General features: G+C 40.1%; 1 protein-coding gene across 1 annotated transcript in view; it reads left to right on the forward strand.

The window, feature by feature from the left end:
• Positions 1–20,462, forward strand: part of SCGN (secretagogin, EF-hand calcium binding protein) — a 98,258-nt gene that overhangs the window by 75,733 nt on the left and 2,063 nt on the right. Inside the window, exons 7-10 of the mRNA XM_073678874.1 lie at positions 10,446–10,501; positions 11,446–11,491; positions 19,758–19,817; positions 19,902–19,970. Coding sequence (XP_073534975.1) covers positions 10,446–10,501; positions 11,446–11,491; positions 19,758–19,817; positions 19,902–19,970 — 231 coding nt within the window. The remainder of the gene's footprint in view (positions 1–10,445; positions 10,502–11,445; positions 11,492–19,757; positions 19,818–19,901; positions 19,971–20,462) is intronic.

The raw sequence follows: 20,462 nt of genomic DNA on the forward strand, positions 1-20,462 counted from the left end.
TTCTAGCAAGGTAGCCAGGAAGAGTACAATTAGTGGGGAGGCCTACAACTCCGCCTGGCCAGGGGAGATCCTATCTGCTCACGGACTGACCAGGCCCCGATCGCTAGCCAGTACTCCCGGGAGGGTCTACCTTTGCCACCAGTAAAGACCCTGAACTACACCGCACCGTCTCTGAGTGGTTCCTGGTGCCTGCGAGCAATTCTACTATCCCCATCATCCACGTCCGCTGCCCTGAGGCCATACCCCTCCCGTTGGGGGTTATACTATCCACGCTGCACAACCGTACTACCGGCCTCCGCGGTCTGCCCTGCAGCGGCGGTTTCATAACCGCATTCAACGGGTGGCGTAGTCGAACACTATAACATCTTATACTAAACTCCGCCGCTTAGTTTGACACCCTGGGCACGGACCGGGTCACCGCCACGAGGACTACTATCCCCAGCAGATCCGGCTCCGGGTATCCCCCTGCGCAGCAGAAGCAGCACAGGCCCAGGGGGCGCGTCAGATGCATGTCCAACACAGTTATTAGCACAGGACAATGGCTTCCTGGGTGGTAAATCATTGATGTTATCTTTTGTATTTTTGACAACCAATGATGGGAATATCACATTTGGTCTTTACAAGTATAACCTGAAAACTTAACACAAGATATTCAGCTGACAACGCATTTAACTGAAAGTCAATGTCCACCTTTTAAACCATGTAATTTTTTAGTTCAGGTATTCTTTAATATATTTTTTATTAGAGATGAGTGGATCGATCTGGATAAGATTGAATTTGAGTTGGATTTCCTGAAATTCACAGTTCTAGTGAATTTGTACACTTTCCCAGACTGCCTAAGCATAGTTAAATAGGCTAATTTAATTTTGCATGGCCCCACTTGCTTCCTGATATTGTCCTGCTGTGTGACAACTAGCGGATTATCATGCCTTGTACATTGGTGGTGAGTGAAATGTGTTCCCAGTGCAGCACAGTTTGACACAAGACTTTCAGTTTGTTCAGCAAACTCAATTTCCATCTCCAGATTCTACTAGGTAAGTAGAATATACACGCCATTTGAAAATTCTCTCTCTTCTCCAGTATTAAGATTCATGCACTTTATTCGACACAAACTGAATATAAAAGGGAAAATTTGGCGAAGTCGGCTACTTTGAATTTCAAACGATCCGCTCATCTCTAATTGTTATAGCTGTCGGCGCTCAGTTTCTGCTATGAAGAACTTCTCATCTTTTGCATTGACATAGCAATAAAGTGTACAATTCTGACTGCCTTCAGTCACCAGTAATGAGAAGACTACTACACAGAATTTTGGATTTGACTATGTACATGAAGCTCTAATTTGCACACAGAGGTAGGATATCTTCACAAGAAAATGGAAAGTTAAAGGGGTTTCCCAAGAAAAAAGTACATTTTAAATAATAGATCTTGGAATAAAAATAAGGTCCAAAATTGAAAGTGTTCCTGTGCTAAGATAATCTTATAAATATGCCCGTGCTATGTGCTGTGTAATGACTGTGTCTTACCATACAGGAACATGATCTGCTCATACTACAGCTCCTGGGCAGGGAAGGAAGCAAAAGAGTATACAAACAGGACAGCATGGGATCGTGGATTATTCTTTTTGCAAGGTACAACATTTCCCTGCCTGTTTTTAAGCAATGTTTTACCTCACAAAAAGAATCAGCTGTGATCCCATGCTGTAATGTCTATAAACTCTTTTGCTTCCACCCCTGCCAAGGAGATGTGGTATGATCAGACCATGTCCCAGCACAGTCAGACACAGTCATTACACAGTACACAGCAGGGGCACATTTATAAGATTATCTTAGCACAGGAACATTTCTATTAAACAAATCCAATTGTGAAACTTTTTTTTATTCCTAGATCTATTGATTAAAATGTACTTTGTTCATTGGAAAACCCCTTTAAAATGTATTCTCAACATTGCAAATTATCACATATAAATTGGATGGGTGATCTCGTTCTGATAGGTGAAAGTCTGACTTCTGTGACCTTCTATCTTCTATGATTTCAAGAACAGTGCTCTGAAATAACCCCTCGGAATGGAACTATACTCGTGTGCCACTGCTTCATTCAAAAGTGCTCGGTGTTCTCTGGCAGTACTGTACACAATAAGCAAACCAATACAAGTGCACTTAGAGAACACTAACGTATATGCAAACATGGCTGGCCAATCAAACTGTTATGCCCACCGGTGGCGCACGTGGATTTGTGGACCCACTGTGCCACGGACCGGGCCTACCCTGGAGGTGCATAACTAAGCAGCTACCTTGGTATTCACTGGAGCCTCCAGTTGTGAGGTCAGGCTCATGCGGCAAGTAGCTGCCAGGTACCACTCCAGGGCGATATCTGCCAGTAGCTTCTGACCCCAGGGGTCATGTTAGCTGACACTGATTAGGGCCTACCCTGGGGGGGCGTAACTAAGCAGCTACCTTGGTGTTCACTGGAGCCTCTAGTGGTGAGGTCAGGCTTATGCGGCAGGTAGCTGCCAGGTACCACTCCAGGGCGGTGTCCCCAGGGGTCATGTTAGCTGACACTGAGTAGGGCTCCGTTCAGACTCAGTAGATACAGTCCAGGATCACTGACACAAAGACTTAGATAGAGGAACGTTCAGATACTGGCTGCACCGGGACAAGGGGACTTCGGAAGAAGGACTGGCCGCACCAGGACCCGGGGGCAAGAACTTCAGGGACAGGGCTGGCCACACCAGGACCAGGGAACAATGTTCATCCTCTGGCCCCTCCGGGACCTGGGGATGGGGGCACAGGAACTGGCTGCTCCGGGACCAGGGAACGAGGGTTCAGGCACTGGCCACTCCAGGACCAGGGGCCGAGGGTTCAGGCACTGGCTGCTCCGGGACCAGAGGACTACGGACTCAGGACTCTGGGCACTCCGGGACCAGGAGACCTCACAACTCACTAGCAGTATACTTTACTAACTAATGATTTAACTCATTGCTTGTCGACTCCCTAGGGGAGAGGGAGTCTCTTATACAAGATGCCTCCCAGCTATTGGCTGAGAGCAATCTTGCAGGTGTACTACTTATGCTAAATGCCTGTCAGCAACAAGCTGAGAGCATTTAGCATATGTGCACACTGCCCCTATAAGAGCAGGGAAGCGCATGCACTAGACGCCAACGGGAACTGCAGCACAGACACAGGAACAGAGGGCAGGGAGTGCGCTGGGAGCCACGCTGATAGCTGGGTTGGTGAGTAAGCTGGCGTCCGTGCATGGAGGGAGAAGGGGACACCATGCATATATATTTACCTTGTGTTGTCTGCTAAACACACTAGGCAACCTTTCCAGATTGGAATTCAAACTAACAGACTTACCTCTGCTTGGGCTCAGTCTATAAATTTAAAGGGCAGGTAGGATTCAGGTCAAATTATAAGCAGCCTTAGACAGATGGGAGGAGTGCTCAGCCAATATGGAGGCAGTCACTGCACCGAGCTGTACAAAGCAGAAAATTAAGTTGACAGGAGGATATGGCATATAGGCTCACAGATTTTGATCAAAATGTATTGCGATTTTTTTTTTTGCGCTAAGAATCTAATTTATATGTATAGCCTATAGTACCACATGCCACGCCAGAGAAGCAACGGGAGATTAGGGAGATGAATAAGTGGCTCAGGAATTGGTGTAGGAAGGAGGGGTTTGGGTTCCTGGAGAACTGGGCCAACTTCTCAGTTGGCTACAGACTCTATGCTAGGGATGGGCTGCACCTCAATGGGGAGGGTGCAGCTGTGCTGGGGGAGAAAATGGCTAGAAGGTTGGAGGAGTGTTTAAACTAGGTATTGGGGGGGGTATTCATTTAATAGGTGGGGAAGATAGTGGAGATAGTGATCTGGGCACAAATAAAGAAATTGAGGGTGGGGTTAGAACAGTCAATATAGTAAGAAGGAATAGAGGTACAGAGAGATACATAAAATACATGTACACTAATGCCAGAAGCCTCACCAACAAAATGGAGGAATTAGAATTCATTTTGTTGGGAAATAATTATGACATGGTGAGGATATCTGAGACATGGCTGGACGAGAGCCATGACTGGGCTGTTAGTTTACAGGGCTATAGTCTGTTCAGAAATGACCGTACAAACAAGCGAGTAGGGGGTGTGTGTTTATATGTAAAATCATCCTTAAAACCCATCTTGCGTGAGAATATATGTGAATCTAATGAAAATGTAGAGTCCCTGTGGGTGGAGATAAGGGGAGGGGGAAAAAATACTAAATTACTGATAGGGGTTTGTTATAAGTCTCCAAAAATAATGGAAGCAATGTAAGCAAGAATATCCTCATAAAGAAAATAGATGAAGCAGCGACTCAAGGAGAAGTCATTATTATGGGGGACTTCAACTACCCTGAAATACAGTACAGACCAAAAGTTTGGACACACCTTCTCATTTAAAGATTTTTCTGTATTTTCTTGACAATAAAAATTGTACATTCACACTGAAGGCATCAAAACTATGAATTAACACATGTGGAATTATATACTTAACAAAAAAGTGTGAAACAAGTGAAACTATGTCTTATATTCTAGGTTCTTCAAAGTAGCCACCTTTTGCTTTGATGACGGCTTTGCACACTCTTGGCATTCTCTTGATGAGCTTCAAGAGGTAGTCACCGGAAATGATTTTCCAACAATCTTGAAGGAGTGCCCAGAGATGCTTAGCACTTGTTGGCCATTTTGCCTTCACTCTGCAGTCCAGCTCAACCCAAACCATCTCGATTGGGTTCAGGTCTGGTGACTGTGGAGGCCAGGTAATCTGGCGTAGCACCCCATCACTCTCGTTCTTGGTCAAATAGCCCTTACACAGCCTGGAGGTGTGTTTGGGGTCATTGTCCTGTTGAAAAATTAATAATGGTCCGGCTAAACGCAAACCGGATGGAATAGCATGCCGCTACAAGATGCTATGGTAGCCATGCTGGTTCAGTATGCCTTCAATTTTGAATAAATTCCCAACAGTGTCACCAGCAAAGCACCCCCACACCTTCACACATCCTCCTCCATGCTTCACGGTGGGAACCAGGCATGTAGAGTCCATCCGTTCACCTTTTCTGCGTCGCACAAAGACACGGTGGTTGGAACCAAAGATCTCAAATTTGGACTCATCAGACCAAACCACAGATTTCCACTGGTCTAATGTCCATTCCTTGTGTTCTTTAGCCCAAACAAGTCTCTTCTGCTTGTTGCCTGTCCTTAGCAGTGGATTCCTAGCAGCTATTTTACCATGAAGGCCTGCTGCACAAAGTCTCTTCTTAACAGTTGTTGAAGAGATGTGTCTGCTGCTAGAACTCTGTGTGGCATTGACCTGGTCTCTAATCTGAGCTGCTGTTAACCTGCAATTTCTGAGGCTGGTGACTTGGATAAGCTTATCCTCAGAAGCAGAGGTGACTCTTGGTCTTCCTTTCCTGGGGCGGTTCTCATGTGAGCCAGTTTCTTTGAAGCGCTTGATGGTTTTTGCAACTGCACTTGGGGACACTTTCAAAGTTTTCCCAGTTTTTCGGACTGACTGACCTTCATTTCTTAAAGTAATGATGGCCACTCGTTTTTCTTTACTTAGCTGCTTTTTTCTTGCCATAATACAAATTCTAACAGTGTATTCAGTAGGGCTATCAGCTGTGTATCCACCAGACTTCGGCACAACATAACTGATGGTCCCAACCCCATTTATAAGGCAAGAAATCCCACTTATTAAACCTGAGAGGGCACACCTGTGAAGTGAAAACCATTTCCGGTGACTACCTCTTGAAGCTCATCAAGAGAATACCAAGAGTGTGCAAAGCAGTCATCAAAGCAAAAGGTGGCTACTTTGAAGAACCTAGAATATAAGACATATTTTCAGTTGTTTCACACTTTTTTGTTAAGTATATAATTCCACATGTGTTAATTCATAATTTTGATGCCTTCAGTGTGAATGTACAATTTTCATAGTTATGAAAATACAGAAAAATCTTTAAATGAGAAGGTGTGTCCAAACTTTTGGTCTGTACTGTACATTGGGGAACAGAAACCTGTAGTTCCAGCAAAGGTAATAGGTTTTTGACAGCTATGAGAGACAATTACCTGTCACAACTGGTTCAGGACCCAACAAGAAGGGGGGCACTGCTAAACCTAATATTAACCAACAGGCCAGACAGCATATCAAATATACGAGTTGGGGGTCAATTGGGTAACAGTGATCACAAAATAATAAGTTTTCATGTATCCTTTAATAAGATGTGTAGTAGAGGGGTTACAAGGACACTAAACTTCAGGAAGGCAAATTTCCAACGGTTGAGAGATGATCTTTGTGCAATAAACTGGGACAATATCCTGAGACATAAAGCTACACAAAGCAAATGGGAGACCTTTATTAGCATCCTGAATAGTACCTGTGCACAATATATACCCTATGAGAATAAACATGCTAGAAATAGGAGGAAACCACAATGGCTAAATAGAGCTGTAAGGGGCGCAATAAGTGACAAAAAGAAAGCATTTAGAGAACTAAAGCAAGTAGGTAGTGATGAGGCATTAAATAAATACAGAAAATTAAATTAATTCTGTAAAAACCAAATCAAGGCAGCAAAGATTGAGACAACTCATTGCCAGAGAAAGTAAAAATAATCCCAAAATATTCTTTAACTACATAAATAGTAAGAAACTAATAAATGATAGTGTTGGCCCCCTTAAAAATAGTCTGGGTGAAATGGTGAATGAAGATGAGGAAAAAGACAATATGCTAAATTATTTTTTTTCAACAGTATTTACACAAGAAAATTGCATGACAGAAAACATGATCAGTGATAACAAAAATTCTCCATAAAATGTCACTTGCTTAACCCAGCTGGAAGTACGACGGCGTCTAAAAATCACTAAAGTTGACAAATCCCCGGACCCGGATGGGATACACCCGCGAGTACTGCAGGAATTAAGTAATGTCATAGATAGACCATTATTTTTAATCTTTAAAGATTCCATAATAACAGGGTCTGTACCACAGGACTGGTGTATAGCAAATGTGGTGCCATTATTCAAAAAGGGGACAAAAACTGAACTTGGAAATTATAGGCCAGTAAGCTTAACCTCTACTGTGGGTAAAATCCTGGAGGGTTTCCTAGGAGATGCTATACTAGAGTATCTGAAGAAGAATAACCTCATGACCCAACATCAACATGGGTTTACGAGGGACTGTTCCTGTCAAACTAATCTGATCAGCTTTAAATGAAGAGGCAAGTTCCGGACTGGACCAAGGAAATGCAGTGGATGTTGTGTATATGGACTTTTCAAAAGCTTTTGATACAGTTCCACACAAAGGTTGATACATAAAATGAAAACAATGGGGATAGGGGAAAATATATGTAAGTGGGTTAAGAACTGGCTCAGTGATAGGAAACAAAGGGTGGTTATTAATGGAACACACTCAGACTGGGTCACAGTTAACAGCGGGGTACCACAGGGGTCAGTATTGGGCCCGCTTCTTTTTAACATATTTATTAATGACCTTGTAGAGGGCATACAGAATAGTATTTCAATATTTGCAGATGACACTAAATTCTGCAGGGTAATCAATACAAAGGAGGACAATTTTATATTACAGGAGGATCTATGTAAACTAGAAGCTTGGGCTGATAAATGGCAAATGAGCTTTAATGGGGATAAATGTAAGGTAATGCACTTGGGCGGAGGAAATAAAATGTATAATTATATGCTTAATTGTAAAACTCTGGGCAAAACTGTCACTGAAAAGACCTGGTGGACGACAAACTCATGTTTGGTGGCCAGTGTCAGGCAGCTGCTGCAAAGGCAAATAAAATAATGGGATGCATGAAAAGAGGCATAGATGCTCATGAGGAGAACATAATTTTACCTCTATACAAGTCACTAGTGCGACCACACTTAGAATACTGTGTACAGTTCTGGTCTCCGGTGTATAAGAAAGACATAGCTGAACTAGAGCGGGTGCAGAGAAGAGCGACCAAGATTAATAGAGGACTGGGGGGTCTGCAATACCAAGACAGGTTATTACACTTGGGGTTATTTAGTTTGGAAAAACGAAGGCTTAGGGGTGATCTTATTACTATGTACAAATATATGAGGGGACAGTACAAAGACCTTTCTACTGATCTTTTTACTCTGAGGCCTGAGACGGGGACAAGGGGGCATCTTCTACATCTGGAGGAAAGAAGGTTTAATCATAATCACAGACATGGATTCTTTACTGAAAGAGCAGTGAGACTATGGAACTCTCTGATGTTGTAATGAGTGATTCACTACTAAAATTTAAGAAGGGCCTTGATGCCTTTCTTGAAAAGTATAATATCACAATTTATATATACTAGATTCCTTGACAGGGCGTTGATCCAGGGAACTAGTCTGATTGCCGTATATGGAGTCAGGAAGGAATTTTTTTTCCCCAATGTGGAGCTTACTATTTGCCACATGGTTGAACTAGATGGACTTAGTCTTCCTTCAACCTTAAAAAACTATGTTACTATGTTAAAACTATGTTTCTTCAAAATTAATTTATTCAATGTTTACATATATCTAAATTGCTCAGAGAGTGGCTCTATATCAGGCCTGCACAACATTTGCATGCAGCCCACCGAACGATGTTGTGAAGCTCGCGGCGCGGCCCGGGATGCGCCAGCTCCTCTTCCCATATTCAAATGTGTTAGCGTCTTTCAGACGTTACAGTATGTGGGGGGACATTATGGAGAGGAGTTGTGTGGGGGATATGTGGGGAAGATATTATATAGAGGGGAAGTGTGGGGGGATATTATGTAGAGGAGCAGCAGTATGGGGGTATATTTTAGAAAGGGGTAGTGTGGGGGGATATTATATAGATGGGCAGAGTGGAGAATATTTTGGGGAAGAGCAGTGTGTGTGGGGATTTTATAGAGGGGCAGTGTGGGGAAGTTTTTTGGAGAGGGGCAGTGTGGGTGGGATATTTTGGAAAAGGGCAGTCTGTGTGGGGGGGTATGTTGTACAGAAAGCACAGCGAGGGGCAATTATTTATTCAGGGACAGCGCATGGGAGATATGGAGCAGTATAATGGTACCTGGATGTAAATGTTTTTTGTGATACTGATTATGCCTTCATCAGTGCTGTGGTTCCTGTATGGTCTGCAGTCTGATGATGGCAGTTAACAACAACTCCCAGCATTGCCTTACCATTGTTTAGGACATACTGGGAACTGTAGGTTCATGCAATACAAATGTATATGGGACAGACCTGATACTACAATTGATCACTGTACTAAGCTTGGCGCTACATTCATGTACTGATGGAGGTTATTTCGCTGCCTTCTTGTACTGATGATATTTATGGTGCTGCATTCATGTTGTGACGGTGTTTCTGGCACAGCATTCATGTACTGATGGTATTTATTTCACTGCATTCATGTATTGATGGTGGTTATTACGCTGCATTCATGTACTGATAGTGTTTCCGGTGCTGCATTAATGTACTAATGGTGGTTCTGATGCAGCATTCATGTACTGACGGTGGTTCTGGAGCTGCATAATGTACTGATGGTAGTTCTGGTGATGCATTCATGTAATTATGGTGGTTCTGATGCTGCACTCATGTGCTGACAGTGGTTCTGATCTTGTACACATGTAGAAATCCATAACTTTTCATGGCTATGCTAAAACTTAAAAATTGGAGGAGCATTTATCGAGTTTCTGCTCCAAAAAACTCAGTTTAAGTTAGCATGGGTTTACACTGATTTTTTTGCAGCAGAAAAGGAGCAGAAACTCTTGAAGTCCTTCTGAAATGTTCAAAATTTGGTTCTCGATTAATGCACTGATGGTGGATCTGGTGATGTATTCATGTAACTACCCCTTTAAAAAAAAAATACTGCCCTTGGTATTGATTTAGTATGGCAATGTGCACTGGTACCAAAATATGTTGTGCTCCCCTGCGCTATATGTTGTCTATACACTTATACAACGCAGTCACTGCAAACTGCACCTGTACTTTTATTTCATTTTGATAGGAGGTGCATGTCAATTTTATTTTTTGTACCATAGGCAATAAATTCCAACTGAGCTTTTCAGAGCTTTGTTCTCTGTCTCAGAATTGGTGAGGGTCTAAGAGGTCAGACTTCATTTACTCTTAGAGATAACATAGTACTTTTATAAAAACAGAATGCTAAACCCATTTTAATTCCTTGCATATTTGTTGATTTCTAATATGTAAGGCCATCCGCTAAAAGCATTTCTGTGTAGCAACCATAATAGCCATATATTTTCTTCCAGCCAACCTCCTCCGCTGTCATTTGTAGAAGTACACATTTTTAAAGAAATTAGTATGGGAAAGTTACTATTAAATTACCGAAAAATATTTTACAATTTACAGACATAGGGTTTGTGCATTTCGTTTTATTTCTCTTATTAACTGAAGATGCAATGACTCATAGTATTTACCTGCTTTAGATGAAACTCTTCGACAAGAATAAAGATGGCCGCCTGGATCTGAATGACTTAGCAAAGTAAGTGTTTTATCCTGACATGTTAGATATGTCTTCCTATGTATTGTATTACCAGCTGGAGCTCGCGTAGAGATATTATATTAGACTTGTGATACGAGGTTACATAATGTAAATGCATTTCCTACACAAGAGATTGGATGTTTTAATTATGTCTGTAGAAACAATTGGGTTTTCTTTATGACAACCTTACTTTTCCAATTACAGGATAAGTGTTTTTAGATATATTGTATAATATCAGTAATTGTTTCTTTAAGTTGTATATACTCTATACGTAAAATAAAGCCAAGTGGAATTTGATATAGTTTGTGTTTTTATATATTCCTTTACAGAACATTTCTATACAATTCTTATAACACTCAAATGCTTATATGCACAATTAATTAAATATACCTGTACTCATAATTTTTCTCTTTCTCTTAAACATTTAATATCACTTATATTGTTCCCTGATAAAACAACAAGTTACAACCTATTTGGTAGATTTATCACATGAAATGCTCCTGAATTCTGGAGTACTTTGCACCAAAAAACTGTCTTTATGACTTGCACCTTATTTACTATGTTTTTAGATACTTGTTCCCAGGGGGTATGGTTTAGCGATAAAAGGGCTGTGTACGTTTCTGGCACAAAGTAAACCAACTAATAAGAGTTGAAAACTTGGTCTAGACAGTCTTAAAATACAAACATATTTATCAAATAGCATGAGCCATTGTGATAAATATGGCACATTTTAAGACTGTCTAGTCTAAGTTAACCTGTCTAAGAATTAGACAGTGTTGATAAACATGCCTCATTGTGTTTTAATACTGGACCCTAGTGGCTCAGATAGACAGATTGTTTTGTATAGTGTACTGCCATACAACCCACTAAAATTACACAATGTCCACTTTTGCAACAGAGAAACAAATTGTATCTTCAATATGTAAAATACCTATTTTTTTCAGGATACTGGCACTTCAAGAGAATTTCCTTCTTCAGTTTAAAATGGATGTAAGTATTCCTGAACTGGTGGTATCTCAGTTTTTCTTCACTCTTGGGGAGGAAGGAGCGCCAAACAAACGTGTCTCTAATGTATATAAGTTTTACAGGATTTTGTCCTGTACTGGTTAATGCAGCCTATCTCAGACTGCACAGAGCCCCTACTGAATAGGGTAGGTGGCCCACTGATCTCTGGTAGATCCGTAGTAAATAGAAGGAAGGAACTTCACACCATAAGGCATTTGAAGATACTTAATAGGGATTTATTTAGATTATCTCTTATCCATAGATTACACTGCAGTCAGTATAGAAAAAAAAGTAACATTTTGGGTAAGTACCCTTCATCAGACATGTCTGTTATGGTAAATGCTCTCAAAATCAGGAGGATCCAGGATTTGGGGGGCTTCCCCAGTGCAAAAAGACAAAAAGACAAACTAAGTATTGTGTAGAATGAGCAATACTTGGTCCTGGTTTGCCTTTTTGCACTGGGGAAGCTCATCCCAAATCCTGGACCTTTCTAATTTTAAGAGCATTTACCACAACAAACATATGAGGAAGGGTATTTACTCGAAATGTTAACTTTTTTCTATACTGATAGCAGTGTAATCTATGGATATAAGATATTCTGTATAAATCCTAATAAAAGGGGTTGTCCAGTCTTACAACACAAGTCTGCAGTCACTCTATGTGACTACAGACTTGTGAATCCTCACATCGTGTGAACTGCCCGCTGTTAGGATTCACTGATGCAGGTGCTGGGAACAGCGGTTATGTGGCTGCAAGTATGCGATATAAATATTCTAGGTCAGATTCTGACTAGACTGTATTTGGCCTAGCTCAATACACTTGCATTGAGTGAGGCTGCACCCATCTAGTTGAAACGTGGTCGGGAGTATGCATTTCACATACTTTCGGTCACATGACTGCAGCTCTTGGACCCTGCACGCTTTAAGGATTCACAACTCTACAATCACATGAAGGGATTGTCTGGTCTTAAACTACAAGTCTGCTGTCACTCTAAGCATCTTCACGTGCCTTATGGTGTCCTGTTCCTTCTTCTATTCTGCACAGAGTTCTTGTCCACAAAATAGCAGTTAATGGAGGAACATGTGTCCAGACCGGTCCTCAGCCTCCTCCAGTAAAAAAAAAAAGTTTCCCTATGTAAAATGTTTTTCAATTGGAGAAGACTGATGGATTGGTTTGGGCACATGCGCCTTCATGAACTGTCTTTTTATCGACAGGAGTACTGAGTTGTCTGTGAGGGAAGCAGCACTAACAAGTGGAGGAGAAGAATGTGTAATACATATATATTAATAAGTGCCACAAGGTCCCCAACACTTTTGTTAAAATATAAAGTGGTCAACCCCTTTAAAAGGGTTGTCTAATCTCATCCAGTTCACTTGCACTCCGCACGATATAGCATAAATTTGTTATAATTGCAGATCTGAGCCCTGCACCTATATTGAAAACAGTACTTCATTAGGAGCTTTTCTTGTGCAACGTTTCGGAACTCCCATACAAATGATTTGAGAGAGACGCTCATACACAGCCACCATTCCACTCACACTGGCATGTGACATGTAAATGGAATGGTGGCTATGTATGAGTGGCACTCTCAGATCATTTGTATGAGAGTTCCGAAACGTTGCACCTGTAGGCCTTTTTCTCCATTCATAAAGAGTTCCTAATGAGGCACTGTTTTCAATATGGATGCAGGTCTAGGAGGTGCCAAGGTGGGACTTTTCTTCATGTATGGGTTTATTTAGTTTATACTCAAAACGGCTCTAGAAGTAATGTCAGATAGTAGTGATCTGTCTTACATGAGTAAGATATCACCTTTGTTTTATATCGGTACAATATTAAACATTAACCTAAGTGACCACTGTAGTCCACTAGACGAGATACATCTGTTGTAAGAGATTTCATTGCAGAGATTTTTAGGTTGGCGTGTGACCCTGAGATCACATTACCGCTTACATTGTTTACTTGTGTTAAATGAGCTGAGCATTGTGCTTGTAAAGCAAGGCATAAAACCTTTTATACTCTGATGACCTTCATCAAGTTGGCACTTAATGGAAATGTTATTTGCTTTAAAAACGGTCAATGTGTAATCTGTAATCCTTCTTCACTACATAACACGTGTGTTCATGGAGACAAGAATATATACAAATCATTTTTTATTGTTTAGCAGTACAAATGCACATTGGCATTGAGATTATTTCTATTGAGTCTAGTTTCTACAGTGTTTCCTATAAAAGATTGTAATTTTATGGCATCCTGGCACAATATGTCTAAAACTGTTACAATTTAACATTTTAATCCATAGAGATAGTCACTGCCAGAAAAAAAATATTGGACCTTTACAGTTCGATTTAAAACATCCACTTAAGGGGGGTTATCTCAAAGACATATAGGTATAATCATATAGAATATCAAGTCCTTTACACATCATAAAGGGGGGCCTGTCTCCTGACAATCCCTATATGTGAAAGAATGGAGAGTTTCTCTATAAAACGCCTGCCACTCTTATTAACTTCTATAGATGAGTGGTAAGTGGATATGTGAATAATCATATGCATGACTGAGCATATTGTTACATTTTCCCTGCAGTTTCTACTGTAGAGAATATGAATGACCAGCCTAAGTGTAAAAACAGAAATTTTCTTGTGAGACAACCTAAAGAACCCCCTTAAGGATGAAGTAATTCTAGAGTAGGAAAACGGTAGGGGTACAAAAGCGCACAAGACCATCGGGTAATATTCTTTTAGCTGCAAAGAAAAGTAAAAGGAAGGTGCTGACCTGAGGGGGTTGTGTGCAGGCACAACTCCTATGAACACCTGAAGATATCAACTGCTGCCTCATGGCTGGGGATGATCTCCTCCAGGATAGTTCACCAATTAGGACGATAACATGATATCAGGCTGCGCTACTGTAATGAAGAATCTTTGGGACCAAGATGAATTGAACAGTTTTAATTTCCACTTGAAGCTGCCTATTTTCAATGTAGTTGGAATGATTGAGGTTACGGTGGCTGGGGTATTTTTTATGTAGTAGTAGAGCACGGCACTTCTGAAAGCAGGTGCACAAGTAGGAGCCCAATCCGTTAACAACTATGAAGAACTTGACACTGAGTTGATGTAGAAAAAAGATGATATATTTGGAATTCCCAGTGAAGATATATCAAGTTTCTGTCTCAGTTTAGACCTTCTTCAGAAATACATAAAAGAATATAGGACTCATTGCTGAAACTATATTAAGGATCATTAGATTTACAGAAAATAAGTGTGTGAAATAAGTTAGATGCATCATGTTTTAGAAACATGTAGTCCCCCATAAATTATCCCAAGTGGGGTTATAATTCAGGATAGTTGTAAGAGTAATCTCCATGGATAAATATATAGCCTACATAAAATACTTGGACTTTGTTTACTCAATAAAATGATTAAAGTTTATTGAAAAGCACATTAAAAATAGCAATTACAACAATAAGGTTTTAAAAATATGGAAGTTGAATCAAGAATGTACCAAAATGCAGTCCATAAGGGTTTGCAGACAATATAGACTATATTACAGTATACTACATAGGGTAAGTCAGACTTTGATACAATAAAAATATGTTGGGAATACCCATATATCAGGAGGTATAAAGTGCAAAAAATAGATTGGTTTGAACACACAAAAAGTGTCAGTACAATTATGAAGTACGTATCAAAAAAAATCTTAAAGGATCGCTGCAGCTAATCCTCAATTTTATTCAGTAAACAAACTCTAAATGTTTTTTTGTAGGCTATATAACTATTTACAGAATATAGCGCGACTAGAAAGTGGGAATAGCACTAATGGTATGATGCCCATGCTGACTTCTATAGGCGCCATACCTTTAGTGCTATTCCCACTGTAACCTATATATTGTTTCAGCATTGAGTCCTATATTTTTCTATGCCAATCCGTATATCTGAAGAAGGTCTAAACTCTGACCGAAACGTCATATATGATCACTGGGGTATTTTTTTTAGATGGCTGGGATGTTTTTCAAGGTGGGTGTATATCTAAAAGTTAACCCAGGTGACCTAGGAATGACAGAGCAAAAAGTATTGGATCATTCAATAATAAATTATACTAAGTTATATTGCACGACTCATTAAGGGGTTGATTGTGACTTGTAGGATTGCTGCTTCCAATAGGTGGCGCTATAGAGTTCTGGTCCTCTTTCTCTCTGAAGAGGCAATTTGCATAATGCTTTTGGAGTCATTTGCATATAAAATTGTCCTCAGAGTTGAACGTTGTCATAAAACTGGAATAATATTTCTTATCCTTCTCTGGTTTGATGCTATTGGTTGATATACATTCATTTTGTGTAAGACTTCTAGTTTTAAGGTAAGCTCTTTTTATGAGACCCGTAGAGTAGTTTTGTTTGTTAAAACGCTCCCTAAGAATTCCCGCTTGTAAAGTAAATCATCACTGCTGTAGTTTGATCCTTTGGCATTGATTGAATGGTATATTACCAAAGCATTAATGGTAATGCCTGCTGGTAAAGTGAATGTAGCTGTTTGCATCTACCTCTTTGAAAAATGTTTTAGCAATAAAACAAGTGTCATCACGTGAAATGGTTAGATCAAGAAAATTTATGTTATTATAAGCAATTGTGGGGGTAAAGGAAATTCCCCAATTATTCCCATTCAGTTCTTCAAGGAAATGGTGTATACCCTTGCAATCTCCTTTCCATATGATGGATAAATAATCTATGAACTGTTTGTAAAGTTTGATGTTGGTATAATATTTTAATCGATATATACAACAGTTTTCGAACACACCCATGAACAGGTTGGCATAACTTGGCGTCAACCTCGTCCCCATTGCTGTACCTCAGTGTTGATGGTATATGCTATCCTGCAAGGTAAAGTAATTATGTAGTATAAATTTGAGACCTTCTTGATAAAGGAATTTACACAGTGTAACCCAATGTGGTGTTGGATGTTTGTATGTAGGGCTGACACATCAAGAGTGACAAGAATAAAAGATTCTTCCCAGGAAATATCCTTTAGTATTTGAAAAAGCTGGGCTGAGTCATTTAAATGTCTGGGTATTTCCTGTACATAAGCCTGTAAAATATTGTCTATATAGAACGACAGGTTGCTTGTTAGGGAGCCAATCCCAGATATGATTAGTGGGTTTTGTAAATGTTTGTGATTTTTGTTCAGCAGTTTTAGTAATGTGAACAGCTCCAGAGAAATTGTCATTATTCTTACAGCAGAAAAGGGTTAATTAGCAAACAATTGTATGGCCACTGAAAGCAATATTGAACAGGTAACCTTCTTTATAGAGACAATATAGTCTGATGCAGCAGCTTTTTGTAGCATGAACAAGGCCAGACATGAGTTTGTTATGCTTACAGCAGACAAAGGGTCACTTGCAAGACTGATGTAATAGTGGGGAAGGACGTAGCTTTCCTTTGGCACTGAAGTAGTTAAAGAAAGTGTTCCCGTAGTTAAACCTCTCTGGACTGTCGGAAGGCCAAGCTAAGGGGTTAGCTTCAGTGGTCCAGTCAGCAGAGTAGAGGGGGAACTTAGTGCCCTGATCAAGCCTTGAGTGTTTATAGAGCTTGTTCCTGGCATAATTCCTTGTGGGCTGCAGTACTTGTAGTAACCTGCCACAAGATGCCACTGTCCCGGGTGCAGATGTCAGGTTGAGTCTGCCAGCAGTGTTCCAGACAGTGATGGGGTTAATGCTGAGTGATGATAGCCCAGGGCTGAAGATGTTGCCAGCGCCTGTGAGGGAGATAATAACCTGTCGGGCCTTATCCATTATATCTGCCTGTAAATATTGTACATACTCCTCTTCCCCAAGTAAAGTCCAAGTTATGGTTAAGAACCTCATGTCCTCTGAATTTATTGCTGCCCTGGTCCCAGAAGAGAAATGCCTGGAGACAGCCGCAATCGGATGGTTTTATGTAAGTGAAGAACACCACATACACAACCACACATCAGAGAGAGGACACGTATTGTCTGTAGGGTGCCAGAGCGAGCAGGGGCTACAGCTCGCCCACGACTACCTCGCTGAGGCACCTTACACTGAGACGGAACAAAAGCCAGTTTGCAGAAACAGGAGTTTGCGGAGATAATTGCCAAACTCTAAAGCACAAGGTAACTGAGCACAAAACTGCTTAATACTCAGACAAAAATGAGTGTCTAAGTCGGTGTCAAAAGATCTTGCATGATGATCTCACTGAAGATCACCCGGCATTTTGTAAATCCCGACATGGAGGACAGCAAAAGACTGTAGCCAAAAGGGAAGAGAACAGAGCTCGGCCCTGGAGCAAAGACAGGGGTGTAACATTTTCTAAAAGCACAATTGTGGGATAGATATTTTGCACTTAAAAAAATATAAATTATTTTTATGGAGGTTTTGTTTTTATAGTAGACTATATAAATTAATTTTTAACTTTCTTGTGTGGGTCGATAGAGTTATGGCAGTACCAAATTTATAAAGATTTTTTAATGTTTTAGTACATTTGCACAATACAGGGGTATCAGCACTCATTGAAGAGAAACAGCATTGTATGGAGAATTATTTAGTGACAATATTCCAATGGAAATAAAGTATTACACTAGCTCAAATTAGTTAAACCAAAGACTCATGCAAAAGGGAGAGAGATCCATCTGTGGACAGCACTGTTTCAGAGTTTTTGTTCATCAATAGTACAGAGCAGGGTAAAGGCTGGCTAAATGAGACATCATAGATATACAGTATATTCTAGCCTCGTCATGGAATACTGGCTACAAAGGTGTATAAAACATTTTTTTTTCTCATCTCCATTGTGAAAATATTAGCTTGTATAGTTTATATGCTAATGATCCCTTCAAACAAGGAGGCAGGGTTAGTAGAGATTTTTCTCTCCAGATTGTTACTTCATTCCCTGCATGTCATGGACCAATCATAATTAGAGGAGTCATGCAAGGGAAAGTAAAGAACACACCCCCAGTGAATGTCAGACATGGCTTTCTCTGTGTGAGACATATAAAGACAGCCCAGTTCTCCTCACTGATCTTAAAGCCGGCACCTACTGTGATTAGAAGCAAGTCAAGGGAGTAGAGCAGAACAGTATGTCATTACAAACACCTCTGCAGCTCTCCACTCATGGCACTGTCAGTGTGTGTTGTGAGGGAGCAGAGCTGTGTGTCATTGCAAACACCTCTGAAGCTCTCCTCTCATGGCAGTCAGTGTGAGGGGAGTTGAGCAGAGCTGACATAGCTGTTAAAGGAAAGCCACAGAGATATTTGTAATGACAAACAGCTCTACTGTACTCCCCGCCCCAGCTTGTAATGATAGGTGCCGGCAATGAGATCAGTGATGAGAGAAGGCTGTGTTTCATTACATATCTCATAAGAGAAAGCCAGCTCCTGCTCTAAGCTTTTCTGGGGCATGTTCTTTTTTTCCATGGACGACTCCTCCTGCTTATGATTGGTCAACCTTAAACAGAGAAAAAATAAGTGGAAATAGAGGAAATTAGAATCTAAACTTTACAAGCTAATATCTCCGCACTTAGTTGGGAAATAAAAAGAAAATTAAAAATACATTTTATTCAGTTCTGCATAAACTGTTCCATGATTTGACCAATTTAAATTGCTAAAACTGGTGAAAGGTCCTCTTGAAAAAAAAAGATTGTTTTATATCAACACATTTCAAAAGCCATAACTCTTCTTTTATCATGAATATATCTGAGTATTTAGGTTTTGCAAGATGAGTTGAAGTACTCATTGGTATCATTTATATGTACGGTACTTAGGACTTATTGATTAAATTTTATCCCTTTTTAAGAGGAGAAGAACAAAGCAAATGAATGCTGCAGTTGTGTTTGACCTACAGGTATACAAAACAGTGTAAGCAATAAATCAATCAGTCTTCAGCACTTACCCAAGCCTTATGGTGCACCAGAAATGCATCAGTGTTATTTATTCTTCTAAGCCGATACGGATGTCATTTGGAATTTTAACATGTACCAATAAAGAAGATTTTTATGTCCGTTTAGTTTGATCTCAGGTTCTTGCTTCCATGTAATCTAATGAATACACATTTGACCACTACTGAATTTCTTACAGCACAGTACTGAAGTATAGTAAGATGTTTTTCCTATTTTATTAAAAAAAAAAAAAACATTTTTACATGGAAAAGTTATACAAGAATGCACCGTCAAATGTTTTAAAATTATCTTTTCATATCATGTTATTCACATAAAATGTTCTGATTACGCATTCTCTATGCTATTTCTCGTATTTAGGCGAGCAGTCAAGATGAAAGAAAAAGAGACTTTGAAACCATATTTGCACACTATGATGTAGTGAGTATGTTTTTTTCCCATTGCCAATGTAAGAATTGCTTGAACGGTAAAAAAAAAACCTACAACACATATTTTATTTCCTAGAGTAAAACAGGAGCACTGGAAGGTCCTGAAGTTGATGGATTTGTGAAAGACATGATGGAACTAGTGAAGGTATTTTTGATCACCTATAAATGTACCAAATACTTTCAGCCAAAGTGCACATTCAAATAAAGAAGGTTGTGCTGAGAAACATTAGGTATTAATGTTGTCTCCGGATAGACATTGGTGGTATATTGCTAGCACACACACCAATCCACACCAACACACACCCATTGCTAGAAAAAAGTAGAAGTGGCATTTAGAAGTTGCTATATTGCTCAATGCCCTATTGGGTTTATTCATCTGTGCAGAAAAAATGTGAGCTGCAAGATCCAAGTCAAGCCAATATGAGACATAGTAACATGATGTAAGCTACTGCTGTTGTACTTCTGCTAGTAAGACATTGGTCACTTATTTTCGAAATATGCTACCAATGTCTACCCTGAGACAGATTCTCTACATAATGTACTCTAGGCATTTTTCCCTCAGCCTCTGTTATTTGAGTGTTCCTTTAAAAGCGAGGCAGTCTGGTTTAGGGCCCATTTAAACTGGCTGACCACATCT

Source organism: Phyllobates terribilis, unplaced genomic scaffold, assembly GCF_046119375.1.
Source record: "Phyllobates terribilis strain yellow unplaced genomic scaffold, ASM4611937v1 Scaffold_4__5_contigs__length_816908805, whole genome shotgun sequence".
Classification (NCBI taxonomy): domain Eukaryota; kingdom Metazoa; phylum Chordata; class Amphibia; order Anura; family Dendrobatidae; genus Phyllobates; species Phyllobates terribilis.